Source organism: Palaemon carinicauda, chromosome 20 (assembly GCF_036898095.1).
Source record: "Palaemon carinicauda isolate YSFRI2023 chromosome 20, ASM3689809v2, whole genome shotgun sequence".
Taxonomy (NCBI): domain Eukaryota; kingdom Metazoa; phylum Arthropoda; class Malacostraca; order Decapoda; family Palaemonidae; genus Palaemon; species Palaemon carinicauda.
The window spans coordinates 40,016,792-40,029,991 of NC_090744.1; the positions used below are offsets into that span (position 1 = coordinate 40,016,792).

At 38.5% G+C, this 13,200-nt stretch overlaps 1 protein-coding gene across 1 annotated transcript; it reads right to left on the minus strand.

Moving 5' to 3' along the window:
* Positions 1-353: 353 nt before the first annotated feature.
* Positions 354-4,557, minus strand: LOC137660293 (serine-rich adhesin for platelets-like). The gene has a single exon (XM_068395081.1). The coding sequence runs from the start codon at positions 4,551-4,553 to the stop codon at positions 2,004-2,006; it is 2,550 nt and encodes an 849-aa protein (XP_068251182.1). The 5' UTR covers positions 4,554-4,557; the 3' UTR covers positions 354-2,003.
* Between the last annotated feature and the right edge of the window lie 8,643 nt (positions 4,558-13,200).

The window sequence follows — 13,200 nt, forward strand, 5'->3', positions numbered from 1 at the left end:
TTATTTTTATCATAAAGATTCAAGATTTCATTCTATAAGAAGAGTTTATTTTCCCTGCAGCCGGTTACCGAGTGAGAAAAACAAAGCTTGTCTGCCCCAACGTAGGACTGACTCGCAAAACGTGTTCTATGAATCGGTAGCCGCCAGCCAGGTAAACGGAACTTGAGAGCAGAATATAAACGATGATTTCTATTAGTCATCTATTGGCACAACGCTTTCCGATTTCAATCACTAACTAAATTTATCATAAGTAAAAGGATTGATTAATATTTCGTTAATTTTCGTCAGGGGCCATAAGGTTTCGGGCTACAGAGAGAGAGAGAGAGAGAGAGAGAGAGAGAGAGAGAGAGAGAGAGAGAGAGAGAGATTTAGAATGTCCAACTAAACCTGGAGGCAGGGAGAGTACTCAACAACAAAATGCTTAAAATGTAGCTAAAAGTTTTAGGAAAAGTGAGCGAGGGGAAAGAGAGGTTAACGTTATATCGCTCCTAGATAACATAGTGCTATTTGTACATTATTCTAGATTCACGCCACATCTATACAGGGGGTTGGGGGGGGGAGGAGCAAGAAGCGTATTTTCTGGGGGCGAAGGTGGAGGGGGTGGAGTAGGTAATTGGGGGGACTGAAGTATGTGACGGAACAAGGCGGTAAGGGAAGAGCAAGGAGAGGTTTTTCTAATCTACTCAATATAATGTCCATAAATGTTATGTATTTACAGTATTCCTTAAAAGAGCAAAGAAAGAAAAAAGGAAGAAGTAACAGAGATAAGCTGCTAAGCTCTTTGGTCATTCTTGATTGTAGGGGCGTACGTGTGCTAATTACGTAAGGGATATAATATACGCAGGCGTACATACGTGTATATGGAAAACAAAACAACGAGGCCATCGTATGGTTACAAGATCTCCTTATATAATAAAACTTGCTTCTTCATTCCATACTTCATGATGGACCTCTAATGTACAGTGTATAATAAAGACTTAATGTATGAACGCGCGTATGTGTATAATTAATATAATTAACAAGATTTGTGTCAATGCCAAAACATCACTTTAACAAAAATCAACATCAACAACGGAATACCCAATTGTTTTTAACATCAGTGAGAAAGTAGAGTTTCTTCTTCGTAAAGCAGGGCACAATTTATCAAATAAAGAAGTGTAACAAAACAATAAGCACACACGTACCCTGGGAGCCCCTACATCAAAATTTAAAGCCAGATCAAAAGCAAAAAATAGGCCTTATCTGCTAAATCTAATTACTATATCACTTTCTGCCGTGTGGTTCATACTCCCCACAAGATATCAGATCTAATATATTAACTATAAAAAAGAAGAAAAAAAAACACTGGAATACATAATGAAGTGCCTATTAACGCTGCACTTTTTGTCTCATACAGGGGTTATATTATGGAATTTTAAATCCAATTTGGATTAAAGTTTTCCGCTATCAAATATATCTTCTCATTTTTTTTTTTTACACTTCAATCCCCTCCTGAGAGTCGCACAACTTCATTAACTACTCTGACTTAGATATATTTTTTAATACACTTTTTTCCTAAATATATATATATAATATATATACGCTCTGTGTCACTTTTCAGAGACAGTCTAATAGTTTTTTAAGGGTTTTACCCCTAATGTTTGGCATCAGTTACAGCGCTGTAACTGTAACAAGAGCCTGTCCACACTTATTATTTTTATCACCAAAACAGCCGAAATGTCAGTAATGTACTGCATATAATAACCAAACCGTTTACGGGAACTTCGTGGTTGTTTATTATTTTTCCTTAGATAAATCACATCTTTTAGTTAAAGCTACATGGCAAAAGTTCAGCTGATAAAATATAATAATTGCTGACTTCTGCAACATAAAAGTTTTCACACAAACGTTTCAACGGGTGTAAAACTTTCAGAAAACCAGCTAGGCAAATTCTCACTGTACACACAACTATTTGCCACTCGGGAATCATAAATACACATGGGGAAACTGCATCACCATGCAATTTATCTTGCAGCAGAATTTATGGCTGCCAGGGAGGATGCTGTCGCTTTCTCGTGAAGGGATCTCGTTAGGCTCTCAATTTTGCTGATGGACTCTGACGACTTCCTCGAGCCTAGACCAGACAGGCCGCTTGTTATCCTGGACTCAGACTGCTGTCGAAGGAGGGATGGATTAGGGATCTGTCTGACACTAGTGTTGGTTGCTCTAACACTATGGTTACCTGTCCGATGATTTTGGCTTGATCCTCCAGTAGTTTTTGAGATTGATGTGACATTACTGTTGAAGGGAGAAGAGCCCAACTTGAAACTACTAATTAGGGAGCTCTTTGTTGCTGTTGAAGTCGTGGTTTTAGTTGCATTGTTACAGCTCAAACTATCAGTTGTGGAAGAAGTTATATTAGTACCAGTACTTGATTTCATATTGTTTTGCTTTAATTTCTGTTGAAGGTGCTGCCGACGAACAAATTCGGCTAGTTTTTGGTTTGTTATTTTAAAGACTGGGTCTCCTGTTCTTTCTGGATGATCTTTGTGATCTTTATCCGATTTGCCACCTGACATTGTCGTGCTGTTTGCTTTAGAACTAACAGGCACCGATGGAATTTTTAGTGATGTTAAAGCCGACTTAGGTATGGTGGTTTTGATAGCTGGTAGGCTACCACTACTACTTTTAGAATTGACAAGACCACTTGGTAATTTGTGACTGCTGTGGGACTTGTTGCCTGATGTCTTGTTATGATTTATGGAATTTCCATTCATTGTCTTGTTGCTATGATGACCCTTGCTGACTGTTTTGGAATTGGTCGTCTTAGAAGATTTTGATTCCGAGTATGTAGGAATGGGACTGATGGTCAATGTGTCTCCAGATCCGTTGACAATACTAAGGGTTTCACTCACTTTCAAACTCTTAAGCACTTGGGCTTGCGCCAGTACCTGAGCCTGAGCTTGAGCTTGAGCCTGAGCTTGTGCCTGAGCTTGGGCTTGGGCTTGGGCTTGGGCCTGAGCTTGTGCATGTGCCATGGCTAGCTGCAGCTGTACAGCAGCATGAGAAAGAGTCATCAGATCACTGAAAGCTACTGCCTGAGGACTTACAGGAGTTGACACAAGAGAAGATCGTGCCCAATCAAGTGGCATAGCTGGTCTGTTTATAGGTGTTGTAGCAGTAGTCTGTGATGTAGGGGATGTTGTTTTAGAGGTAGCATTCTTTTGTTTAAGTTTCTTTGATTTGTTACTTTGAGTAATAGAAAGAATAGTCTGTGTCCCTTGACCTCGGGCAACTTTGTTTTTACCTGAACCATCACCTGGGGAGCTTCCATTAGAAAGTGGTGGTGAGTCGAGACTCTCCCTCTGTGCTCTGGCTTCTCTAACCGTACGAGCATGACGGGAAAGGTCCAGTGCACCTACTTCATCACGCTCTTCTTCTTGTTCACCCTCTTCATCATCTTCATTATCAGTAAAAACATAACAATCTTTCCCAAAAGACTTCTTGCCATCTTTACACCTCTGAGTAAGGTTAAGTGGGCCTTCATCTGTTTGAACATGTTTTGTGACGGATGTTGGCTCATTTGACACTTCATTATCTAATTCATTGGATTCAGTGCTCACATTCAAGTCCGTGTCTTTATCGTCGCTATCAATTGGTTCACTTGCACTGGTTTCAGTTACATCTATGGCACTATCTTCTTGTTCATCATCAGGACATTCTTTAACAACATCAGTTTCACACTCTGTGCCAACCACATTACTAGGCTGTTCTTCTTGGCTATCACTATTGTCCATCTCCCCATCACCCTCACCTTCTCCTTCAGTTTCATGGCTAGTATCAACTTCTAATGGTGTCTCGGAATCATGATCCATTACAAGTTCATTGGACTCTTTTGATAAATCAAAATCCTCAGCACCATCCTCATCTCCCAATTCATTTTCTCTTGTTTCACCTTCTTTATCCACAGCCATCTCTTCCTCTCCTGGATTGTTCTGTGTTTCTTCAGGTATTTCTGCAGGTATTTCTGCATTTTCTTCCAACCCCTGAGTTTGCTCTTCCTCCACTGCCTCAGGTACCACTTGTTCGACTTCCTCAGAAACAGGTTCCCCTTCTTCTTCTACCACTGAATTTTCTATGTTACCTTCAACTTCCATTTCGTTTTCTTCTGCCTCTGTAGTAGTAGGTTGGGGTTCTTCAGAAACTGGGGTCTCTAACTCTTCAATTTCGCTAACAGGAGTTTCTAATTCCTGTGTAATTGGGGGCTGCTCCTCAACTTGAAATTGTTCCCCATCACTGCCTGGTCCTCCTTCTGGCGTTTCAGGTGGTGTTGGTGGTCGAGTGTCTAGGGATGGATGATCATCCCCAGGCACGGTTGTAGTAGCAGTGGTTTCCTCCTCACCGACAGTGTCCAATCTGGTGATTTTATCTGGAGGCTCAATGCACACGGACTGGTCCTTCTTTTGCTCCTCAGAGGGTTCATTGTTGTTGCTTTCCTCAGGTTCTGGAGCAGTTGGTGGCTGCTTTCTCTTCTTTACTTTTCTGGTTGCAACCACTTGAAAGCTCAGGTCCATTGGAGACTCCTGAAATTAAAAGAGATAAAAATTACTTTTTGCTGGAAGATCTATAAACTAAGTAAGATATATTCTGATATAGAGAGTATTAATGAAACTTCAACAGAAAACAGGCATTTATTAATGAAATTTAGAAAAACTTCCAATAAAAACAATATGATAAAATTGGATGAGTGGTAGTATTGTGATACAAGTTCGTTTAGTTACAAGTCGGTTCATTAAAAAATTTACAGAAAAGATTTTCAGGAAGAAATGAAAATTCTGACTAGCCACTACACATTTCATTTCCTGTCACTACACATTTCATTTCCTACCAACCACCATAACTTACTACTGCTGCTTATTATTATTATCAATAACAACTAGTAACTAAAGCCACATACAAAGCCCCACATACGTAAGATCACACATTCGCTACAGTCGTTAAAAAAATGAAGTAACCCGGTGAAGAAAAACAATATTATAATGATTTATATCACAAATCACATTAAAAATAACGAGAGCAAAATATATATTAGCCGTTAATTTCGCATGGCAAATGACAAATATCTCAGGTTAAGAAATTCGTCATTCGATTTCCAAGTCAACAAAAAGGAATTCAAGCAATTGTCTGAAAATCCTTTTAAAAACTCAAGAGAGAAGTTTCTCTTCTTAACAACGAAAACCCTGTTGTACTTTCCTTCCTTCCTACCCCTTTTCCCGTCATCTGTTAGCAGGTGATCCCTTTCATCCCATCGTTCGTTCTAGTCCGTATTAGCTGAAGCCAGAACGATCGCTAGAATATTGGAAAATCTCTTTATGGTGTGACTAAGGGTTTGGGAAATTGAATCGCAGGACGACGCGTTTTTTTTTATAAAGCTTCTATGAGTAAAATATCATCACTCCTGAGAGAGAGAGAGAGAGAGAGAGAGAGAGAGAGAGAGAGAGAGAGACATCAGTGGATGGTCGCGGATGTGCAATAAATCAACGTGATCGATTGCTATGCTGTCGGAGCTCTCCCTTAGTACAATCCTCCCTCCTCCCCTTTCTCTGGCCATCCCCTTTCGAATGTGGCCCTCCTCCTCCTCCTCTCCCCTTTCTCAACCATGCCGTGGTTGCTGCTACAATTACTACTACTATTACTACTACTAGTGAGTCTGCTACTATCATGTCTCAGGTGCTGCTGCACCGATTCTGCATGTAACTCTCGATATTGATGTAAGAGCCACTCTCTCTCTCCTCTCTCTCTCTCTCTCTCTCTCTCTCTCTCTCTCTCTCTCTCTCCTAATTCCTTGTCGATGATAGTGTTCGTAAAAAAGAGGCCTCATTATCGTTATGAGATTCCCCTCATATTAAGGGACGAACAATAAGCTAATCTTGATAATGTATTCATATAAGTAATTACGGAGTTTCCATCATCAAAAGAGCCTCCAAACTCTCTCTCTCTCTCTCTCTCTCTCTCTCTCTCTCTCTCTCTCTCTAATGAATGAGGATACAAGTGAATATAATCATTAGAATTTTGTTACGAAATGACACTGTACTCGTGTCCTTACTATATTTCTGAATGTTCAATATAAACTTAATACTTTTGGTAAAACTACAGTATATACCAATGCCAAAATGTATCTTTCTATAGTAATAGATGACGCTGAAAACGTCGCATTTTAACTCCTCTGTTTTATTACTAGTTGACGTTCAAGATATTTCTATTAAATTACAGACATAAGCCTGAGAAACAAACTTTATTCACTGTAAATTTCAGCAAAATCTGCGATTTTTATATCAGTTAATTTTAAATGTGATTTCTCTGTTTACGTATTCGATATAAAATCTTCAAAATAGATTTTATCTTGTCTGACCCAGTGTGGGACTGGCAGCTCAAGAGTCGGTAAGGGTGGCTTTTCCCAATATAAAATTCATTCACCTTACATCTCGCGACAGGTAATCTGTACTCTATTTCTGTGGATCGTAAAAAAACGACGTTTTTATTATTAATACACCTCTTTGGTAAAAAATAAAGCTGAACTTTTATGTAAAGCTGAACCTTTTGAGTACGTCAACGTACCTTATGCAAAACGAAAAAATGCCTTTCACCTCCTCCTATACATTATTTAAGCGAACTAGATTTAGTAATATCCCCCTTTTAAGTTTTTTCTTAATCCCCAAATTCCAATAAATCACAAGAGCGGCGAGACGTTGTAACGGGGCATTTTTGATTATTCTTTTCTATTTCTGAGTTATCGCTTTTGTTCCTGTCAAGCTTTGGAGCTGAATACACACACACATACGCACAAGCACACACACACACACACACACACGCACAATCACACACACACACACACATATATATATATATATATATATATATTAAAATACACAATTTTCAGTGTATTTATGATAAATAAAATAACCCACAATGTATGAAAAATGAAATTTGTTTAGCTTTCGAAGAGACCGTCTCCCTTCCTCTTGAAAAAAAAACAAAATTTTGTTTTTTGAAGAGGATGGGGGAAAGCTAAATAAATTTAATTTTTCATACATTGTGGGTTCTTTATTTATCATAAATACACTGAAATTGTGTATTTTAACTATTATATATATATATATATATATATATATATATATATAATCTGTGTAGTGGAATGGTACGTGGTAAAGAGATAGTGATAAAATTTATAAATATCTACCTGTTAGCGAACAGGTGTTTCATGGAAATAGGAAAGAAATAACGGGGTACGTTTGTTCTTTTACAAAGTATCTTTGAATTAGGAGGAAATTAATGATATATATTAATAGATTTCTGTGTACCTACATATTCTTCGTAGCATGGCACTAAAAGTGTTGAGAGATAAACAGCAAATTACGAATAAAACTCAACTAGCAATTTCTCCTACCAATTTCCGGTCACGCTCGGCGGTACTACCAGACGTATAATTACTCGTTCTCTCCCCGTCCCTCGGGTAGGGGGGAAAGAGTCATACTTGGCGAGAGGGAGGTGTGTGTAATTTTTTATTTTTTGCGGGTGGTCGGGTAAACTATTGTTTAAATAAACCTCTTATTATTTCAAGCTGCGTAGGTTAACTTCATCTTAAAAAGGAAATTTGAAGAAAGGAAGACAGAAATAACTCTTGAGTCTCACTCTGTGAAAACATCATGACGCGTCGTATGGGAGCATCGAGAAGCTCGGGTCCAATAAGATGGGAAACTTGTAATTCATAACGATGCAACTGTATTTATTAATCATGGGACACATAGGCAACACTTCCAGGAAATGAGGGCGAGAACTTATGCCGATGGTGATTCTCAAACAAACACGTTATATGAGAGAGAGAGAGAGAGAGAGAGAGAGAGAGAGAGAGAGAGAGGATGGAATGTGATGAGGTGACCTAATAATATGTGAGAATCTATGTCAGCAATTGCAGCAATGGGAAGCATTCTCCTGAGGCTCTCATCTGCATGTAATACTTCAGCCAAGCAAGCAACAAGCACTCACAGTTTGAGGTTATGTGGATGTAAATTGCACGAAAACCTCACTATTAATATACATTAGAAGAAAAAACATTAGGCACACCTTCGATGAATTTAGGTACCGTTATATTTTTCGAATTACTGTTTCATTAGTTAAGAAATCAGACATACAGTTCGGGAAATGCAAAAGGGTCTCTCTCTCTCTCTCTCTCTCTCTCTCTCTCTCACGGCGTCTCTTACCCAAAGTGACCTATTTTCATCATCATCCAATTTCCCCGCGCCGGCACATATAACTTTTCCAACGTGATTCGATCTTCAAAATGAAATGACAAACGATGCTCGAATTTTTCCCCACCCGCGGACGAGCTCTCTCTCTCTCTCTCTCTCTCTCTCTCTCTCTCTCTCACCATGTACCTATTAGTACGTTCACCTAAAAATTGAAAAATTCATGATCGTGGAAATGCCATTTCTTTCGTCCTTTCAAAGTCTGTGCATCGAAGGATTCCTAAAGAAATTAGATCTAAGGAAAGGAGTAAGAGAGCGTGTTATGAAGGCTTTGTTGCCCTGAGAACCTTTATACCATGATCTTGTTAAAGGTTTTCTAATTAAAGGAGGCAAGAAAGCATATACCTTTTTGTCCACGGTTCTTTAAGGTGATGTCCTCGTATACACTGAAAGGAATCTCTCTCTCTCTCTCTCTCTCTCTCTCTCTCTCTCTCTCTCTCTATTAAAAATTCATATGCAAAAGTTCTGACTGATACACCTAAAAGTATAAAAAAAGTCTACTAAAAAGTTTTATCTATCTTACTCTCTCGACGCCAATAGCTAAAAGCTCGAACCTTTTATAAACAAGAAAGAGAACTTAAACATACAAAAAAATGTATGAAACTTTTCTGAATAAGAATTGAGAACTCAAATGTAAAAAAAATAATATAAATCAGCTTAAAATAGTGTTATCTTCCATATGCACACACACACACGCACAGTGGTTCCTTTATGCACGAATGCGCTCTGCACACCTAATACCACTTGTAACCCTAAAGTGCCAGAGCAGGAGTAAAATGCGTCCGACGGGAACAGTTACCGATGTATAACCATGTGACCCTCATCCAATCCCCCCTCCCCCACCCCCCCACCCCATATTCGTAACGCTACAAACTCCCCTCCCTCCCCCTTTCCCACCAACCTATGCAGCATTCAATTCCCCCCAGCAGAAATATCTCTCTACCATTTGCCTTCATTTAAATTTAATTTCTGTTCCGTTTGCTCCCTGTCCAACAACCCCAAACTCCCCCTACCAGTATCCCCCCCCCCCCCTACGCCGAACCCCTCACCAAACTCCCCCTTCCCCAAACGCTGGACCCCAGGCCACCAAACGGAGAAATTTTAGCTTTATGGAAAATCGAGTTTATATCAATTCTGATTTACAGCGAGAGAGAGAGAGAGAGAGAGAGAGAGAGAGAGAGAGAGAGAGCGTCGATATTGCGGGTGAAGTCAATAGTCAGGAACATATAATATTTTCGGATATATACATATGTTTTCTCCTTCTTAGGATATGAATAATACCGTCTCATGCCATTCTCCACCTTGGCTGTAAACCCACAGCAGGTGACTAACTACCCTGTCCGAATGCGTATAATTTGATTTTACAGAGTATTATATTTATGACTCTCTCTCTCTCTCTCTCTCTCTCTCTCTCTCTCTCTCTCTCAGAACGGGTCGTTCAACACAGGCATATCAAGTTCCTCCCGAAATAAAAAGATCTCGGAAGAATGAAAGAGATCTGGCTGCCCTCTCTCAAGATATCTCTCCCAAGTGCCCGTTGCTTCAGAATGGAACACATTCGACCACTTCACCCTGGCCACTTGACCATTGATAAAATTTAGAGGCTAAGTCCTCTTTTCAACATTTAATACCGAGATAATTCAACAGAACGTTTCTCAGCGTCGGACGATTTACTCTAATTCTTTTTTAAAAAGTATATCTTAATAAACGTGAATTTTCCCTCCTCTGTATTACTGTCCCCTTCAAATGCCTCTTTGTAAAATGCGAGCTTGTCTTTGTTTACAGAAAACAGACATTAAGTAATAACCAATTAGTTTTAGTGAGTGTTTTGATTTATAATAGAACTCTGCTTGAGGCAACAATTTTTTTGTCTTGTCATCATCACTACAAGTATCCAATAGACTTTCGCTACAAATATAGATATAAGACACAGGAAAGTAGCAGCTAAAAACCATCAAAGAGTATGTGACAGATCATAAGAGCACCGGGCAAAAAGGCCCAGTACTGTGCAAAAGGATTTCAACCAGGAAAGGACCCGCCGATATAACTTATTATCCACTTCACAATATGTTGGCACCTTTCGCGTCTTGTGTTACTTAACGTCTTCAGTATTTCGTCAAGTACTACTGAAGATCTTAAGCTCTTCATTGTTTATGTAATCTGAAGTGGATTTAGAGCCCGAGATTTACCACCGGTCGATGTAACATTTCCTGTTCTTATACATTTTTGCTTATCGATAATTTTTTTTTTTCTAAGGACGCCCTTACAAAAACTTAGATGTTAGACAGATCTCTCTTAGTAGAAAAAAACATTATAACGATATTTGTGTGAATAAACCACTTTCTTCAGTGATAAAGTACAAATTTCAGAGGCAAAATATCCCTTATAATCGATAAAATTCCTCTCTTTCTCTCTCTTCGCTCCTCAGTAAAGCATCAATTGGTTTACTGCGACCGATGTTTGGCCGCAGTCTTCACGCTCGGCTGCGTTATCCCTTTTATATAGATGCTTTATATGCAAATGAGGAGACCCGATGCTTGATGAAACGATGCAAATGGAGATGGTGGGGAGCCAGGAGTCGATCTTACCAGGGGTCGAACATCGTAAAGCTATACCGTCGATGTTTGGAGGAAATCGAGAAGCCACCGTATAGAAAAAATTTAAGATAAACGATTAGGGTTTATGAGTGATATAGCAAAGATGGGTTTTAAAGGAAAAAGAAATTAAAAGAAAAAAAAAAACAAGAAAAGCTGTGGAGTGATATCAAGGACGTATACGTTCCATGAGGATGGCGAAGTCAATGTACCTTGGGTTGAATTCAAAGACGTACTGTAGAGAGAAGAAACTTGAAGGCGAAATAAAAAATAAAAAAATAATAACTGCTAATAGCATCAGAACAGATAGCTCAACAATTACGAAGTACAATCTATATGATTCGGGTGAAGTAAAAGTAAAAAGATTGAATAGAGAAACAGTGAAACCCGTCTTTGAAGTGATACACGATATAATAATTCAAATTGCAAATCCGTTGGGTGTCGAGTTGAAATGTGAAAACAATTTTTTAGGAATAATAGCAAATGGCAAATTTAGATGTTTCAGTGTGAAAATTCCAATAAATTGATGTAAGTATAATTTGATACGTATAAAAAGGTCTACCAAACACAAAAGGCTGAATTCTATGTGTATGTGTAAGAGAGAATCCGTCACTTAATTCATCATCGTAATTTGGCCAGTAGAAGTTTTTTAAAACCGGTTGGCAGTATTTTGAATCGAATGAATAAAGACTTCTTTTCAAGAGCTTCATCCATTAACTTCGCATAAAAGGGATAGATTAATAAATCAGACTTCATAAAACCTAGTCCATTACCCTATCAAAGAGTACGCTAACAAGAGAATCGGCATTTGCGAAATTCCTAATAAAAACAGATATAAATAAAAATATTTTTTTCCCCAGAAAAGTCAAGAACAAAAGAAACCAGTTGGAGAGGGTTGGCTTTCCCCGCTGTCGTTCCCACACAATCATTAAAAATTCATTCGGCTAATTCCCTTTACTTTAGGAGCTGCGATGTTGCCTCTGGAAAAAAAAATATTTGAAAAGAATGGTTTTTTTTTTTTTAGTTATTCAGTTGCCGCCCAAGAATAATATGGATATCTTTGCGATTTCTTCAAATTCCACCTTTTAATTATTTTGTTTGGGTTTGCCACTTATATTAATTATCCCAGGGAACATTTTTTTTCTTTTTTTTCTAAAGAAAAAAAAAAACATGCGTAACGAGTTTTTTTTATATCTTATTTTACGTTAGATGTGGTTTGTTCATGGGTTTGTCTAATGCCTCTCAGTATTAAACAATGGCTTCATAGATTATTGTTATTTCTAGTTGTCCACCTACCACTTAAGAAACAAAGTGTCTATATGGGTGTAAGTACACTTTTCGTCATATTTATCAGTTTATGAATGTTTACACAAAGCCCTTCTACATGATCTTATTTTTTTCCATGTGAATTTTTTTTTTTCATGTGGAAAAAAAAAATGAAATTTTACATGAAAAAAAAATGTCAAGTTTTTCCCAATTAATGGGTGTACGTACACATTTCGTTATATTTTTCATAATGTATGATGAATATCTAAAAGAAAATTTTCTACACGATCCATTTTTTTCGTGTGGAAAAAAAAGGAATTTTTTTTCCCAATTAACCAGTAAGAAGTTTGCCGACGCAGCGTGGCTTATGGATTATCAATCTCATCGAAGTTTAATTTGATTAAATTTATTAACTGGCATCACAATAAAAGTCAAACCTCTAGAAACCTAATCTAATTGGCCCATCGATGAACAGCCCCAAATGGTGCGTCCTCAACTAGATTAATCTTGAATTCGTTAAGCAACATCGGCTCTGGTCAATAAATACTTGGAAGGCTGATTCCGATGGATGTCGGACGCTATTAGCACATGAACCCTGTTGAACCGCTATCAAGCACATGAGCGCTATTGAGCCGCTGTTAGCAAATGAGCCCTGTTGAACCGCTATTAGCAAATGAGCCCTGTTGAACCGCTATCAAGCACATGATCGCTGTTGAACCGCTATTAGCACCTGAGCACTATTGAGCCGCTGTTAGCAAATGAGCCCTGTTGAACCACGATTGGTACCTGAGCACAATTAAGCCGCTGTTAGAAAATGAGCCCTGTTGAACCGCTATTAGCACCTGAGCGCTGTTGAACCGCTATTAGCACCTGAGCACTACTGAGCCGCTGTTAGCAAATGAGCCCTGTTGAACCGCTATTAAGCACATGATCCCTATTGAACCGCTATTAAGCACATGATCACTATTGAACCGCTATTAAGCACATGATCACTATTGAACTGCTATTACCTGAGCACTATTGAGCCGCTGTTAGCAATGAGCTCTGTTGAACCG

Coding starts and splice junctions, on each gene's coding strand:
- LOC137660293 (XM_068395081.1), bottom strand. CDS start 4,553: ATGGACCTGAGCTTTCAAGTGGTTGCAACCAGAAAAGTAAAGAAGAGA.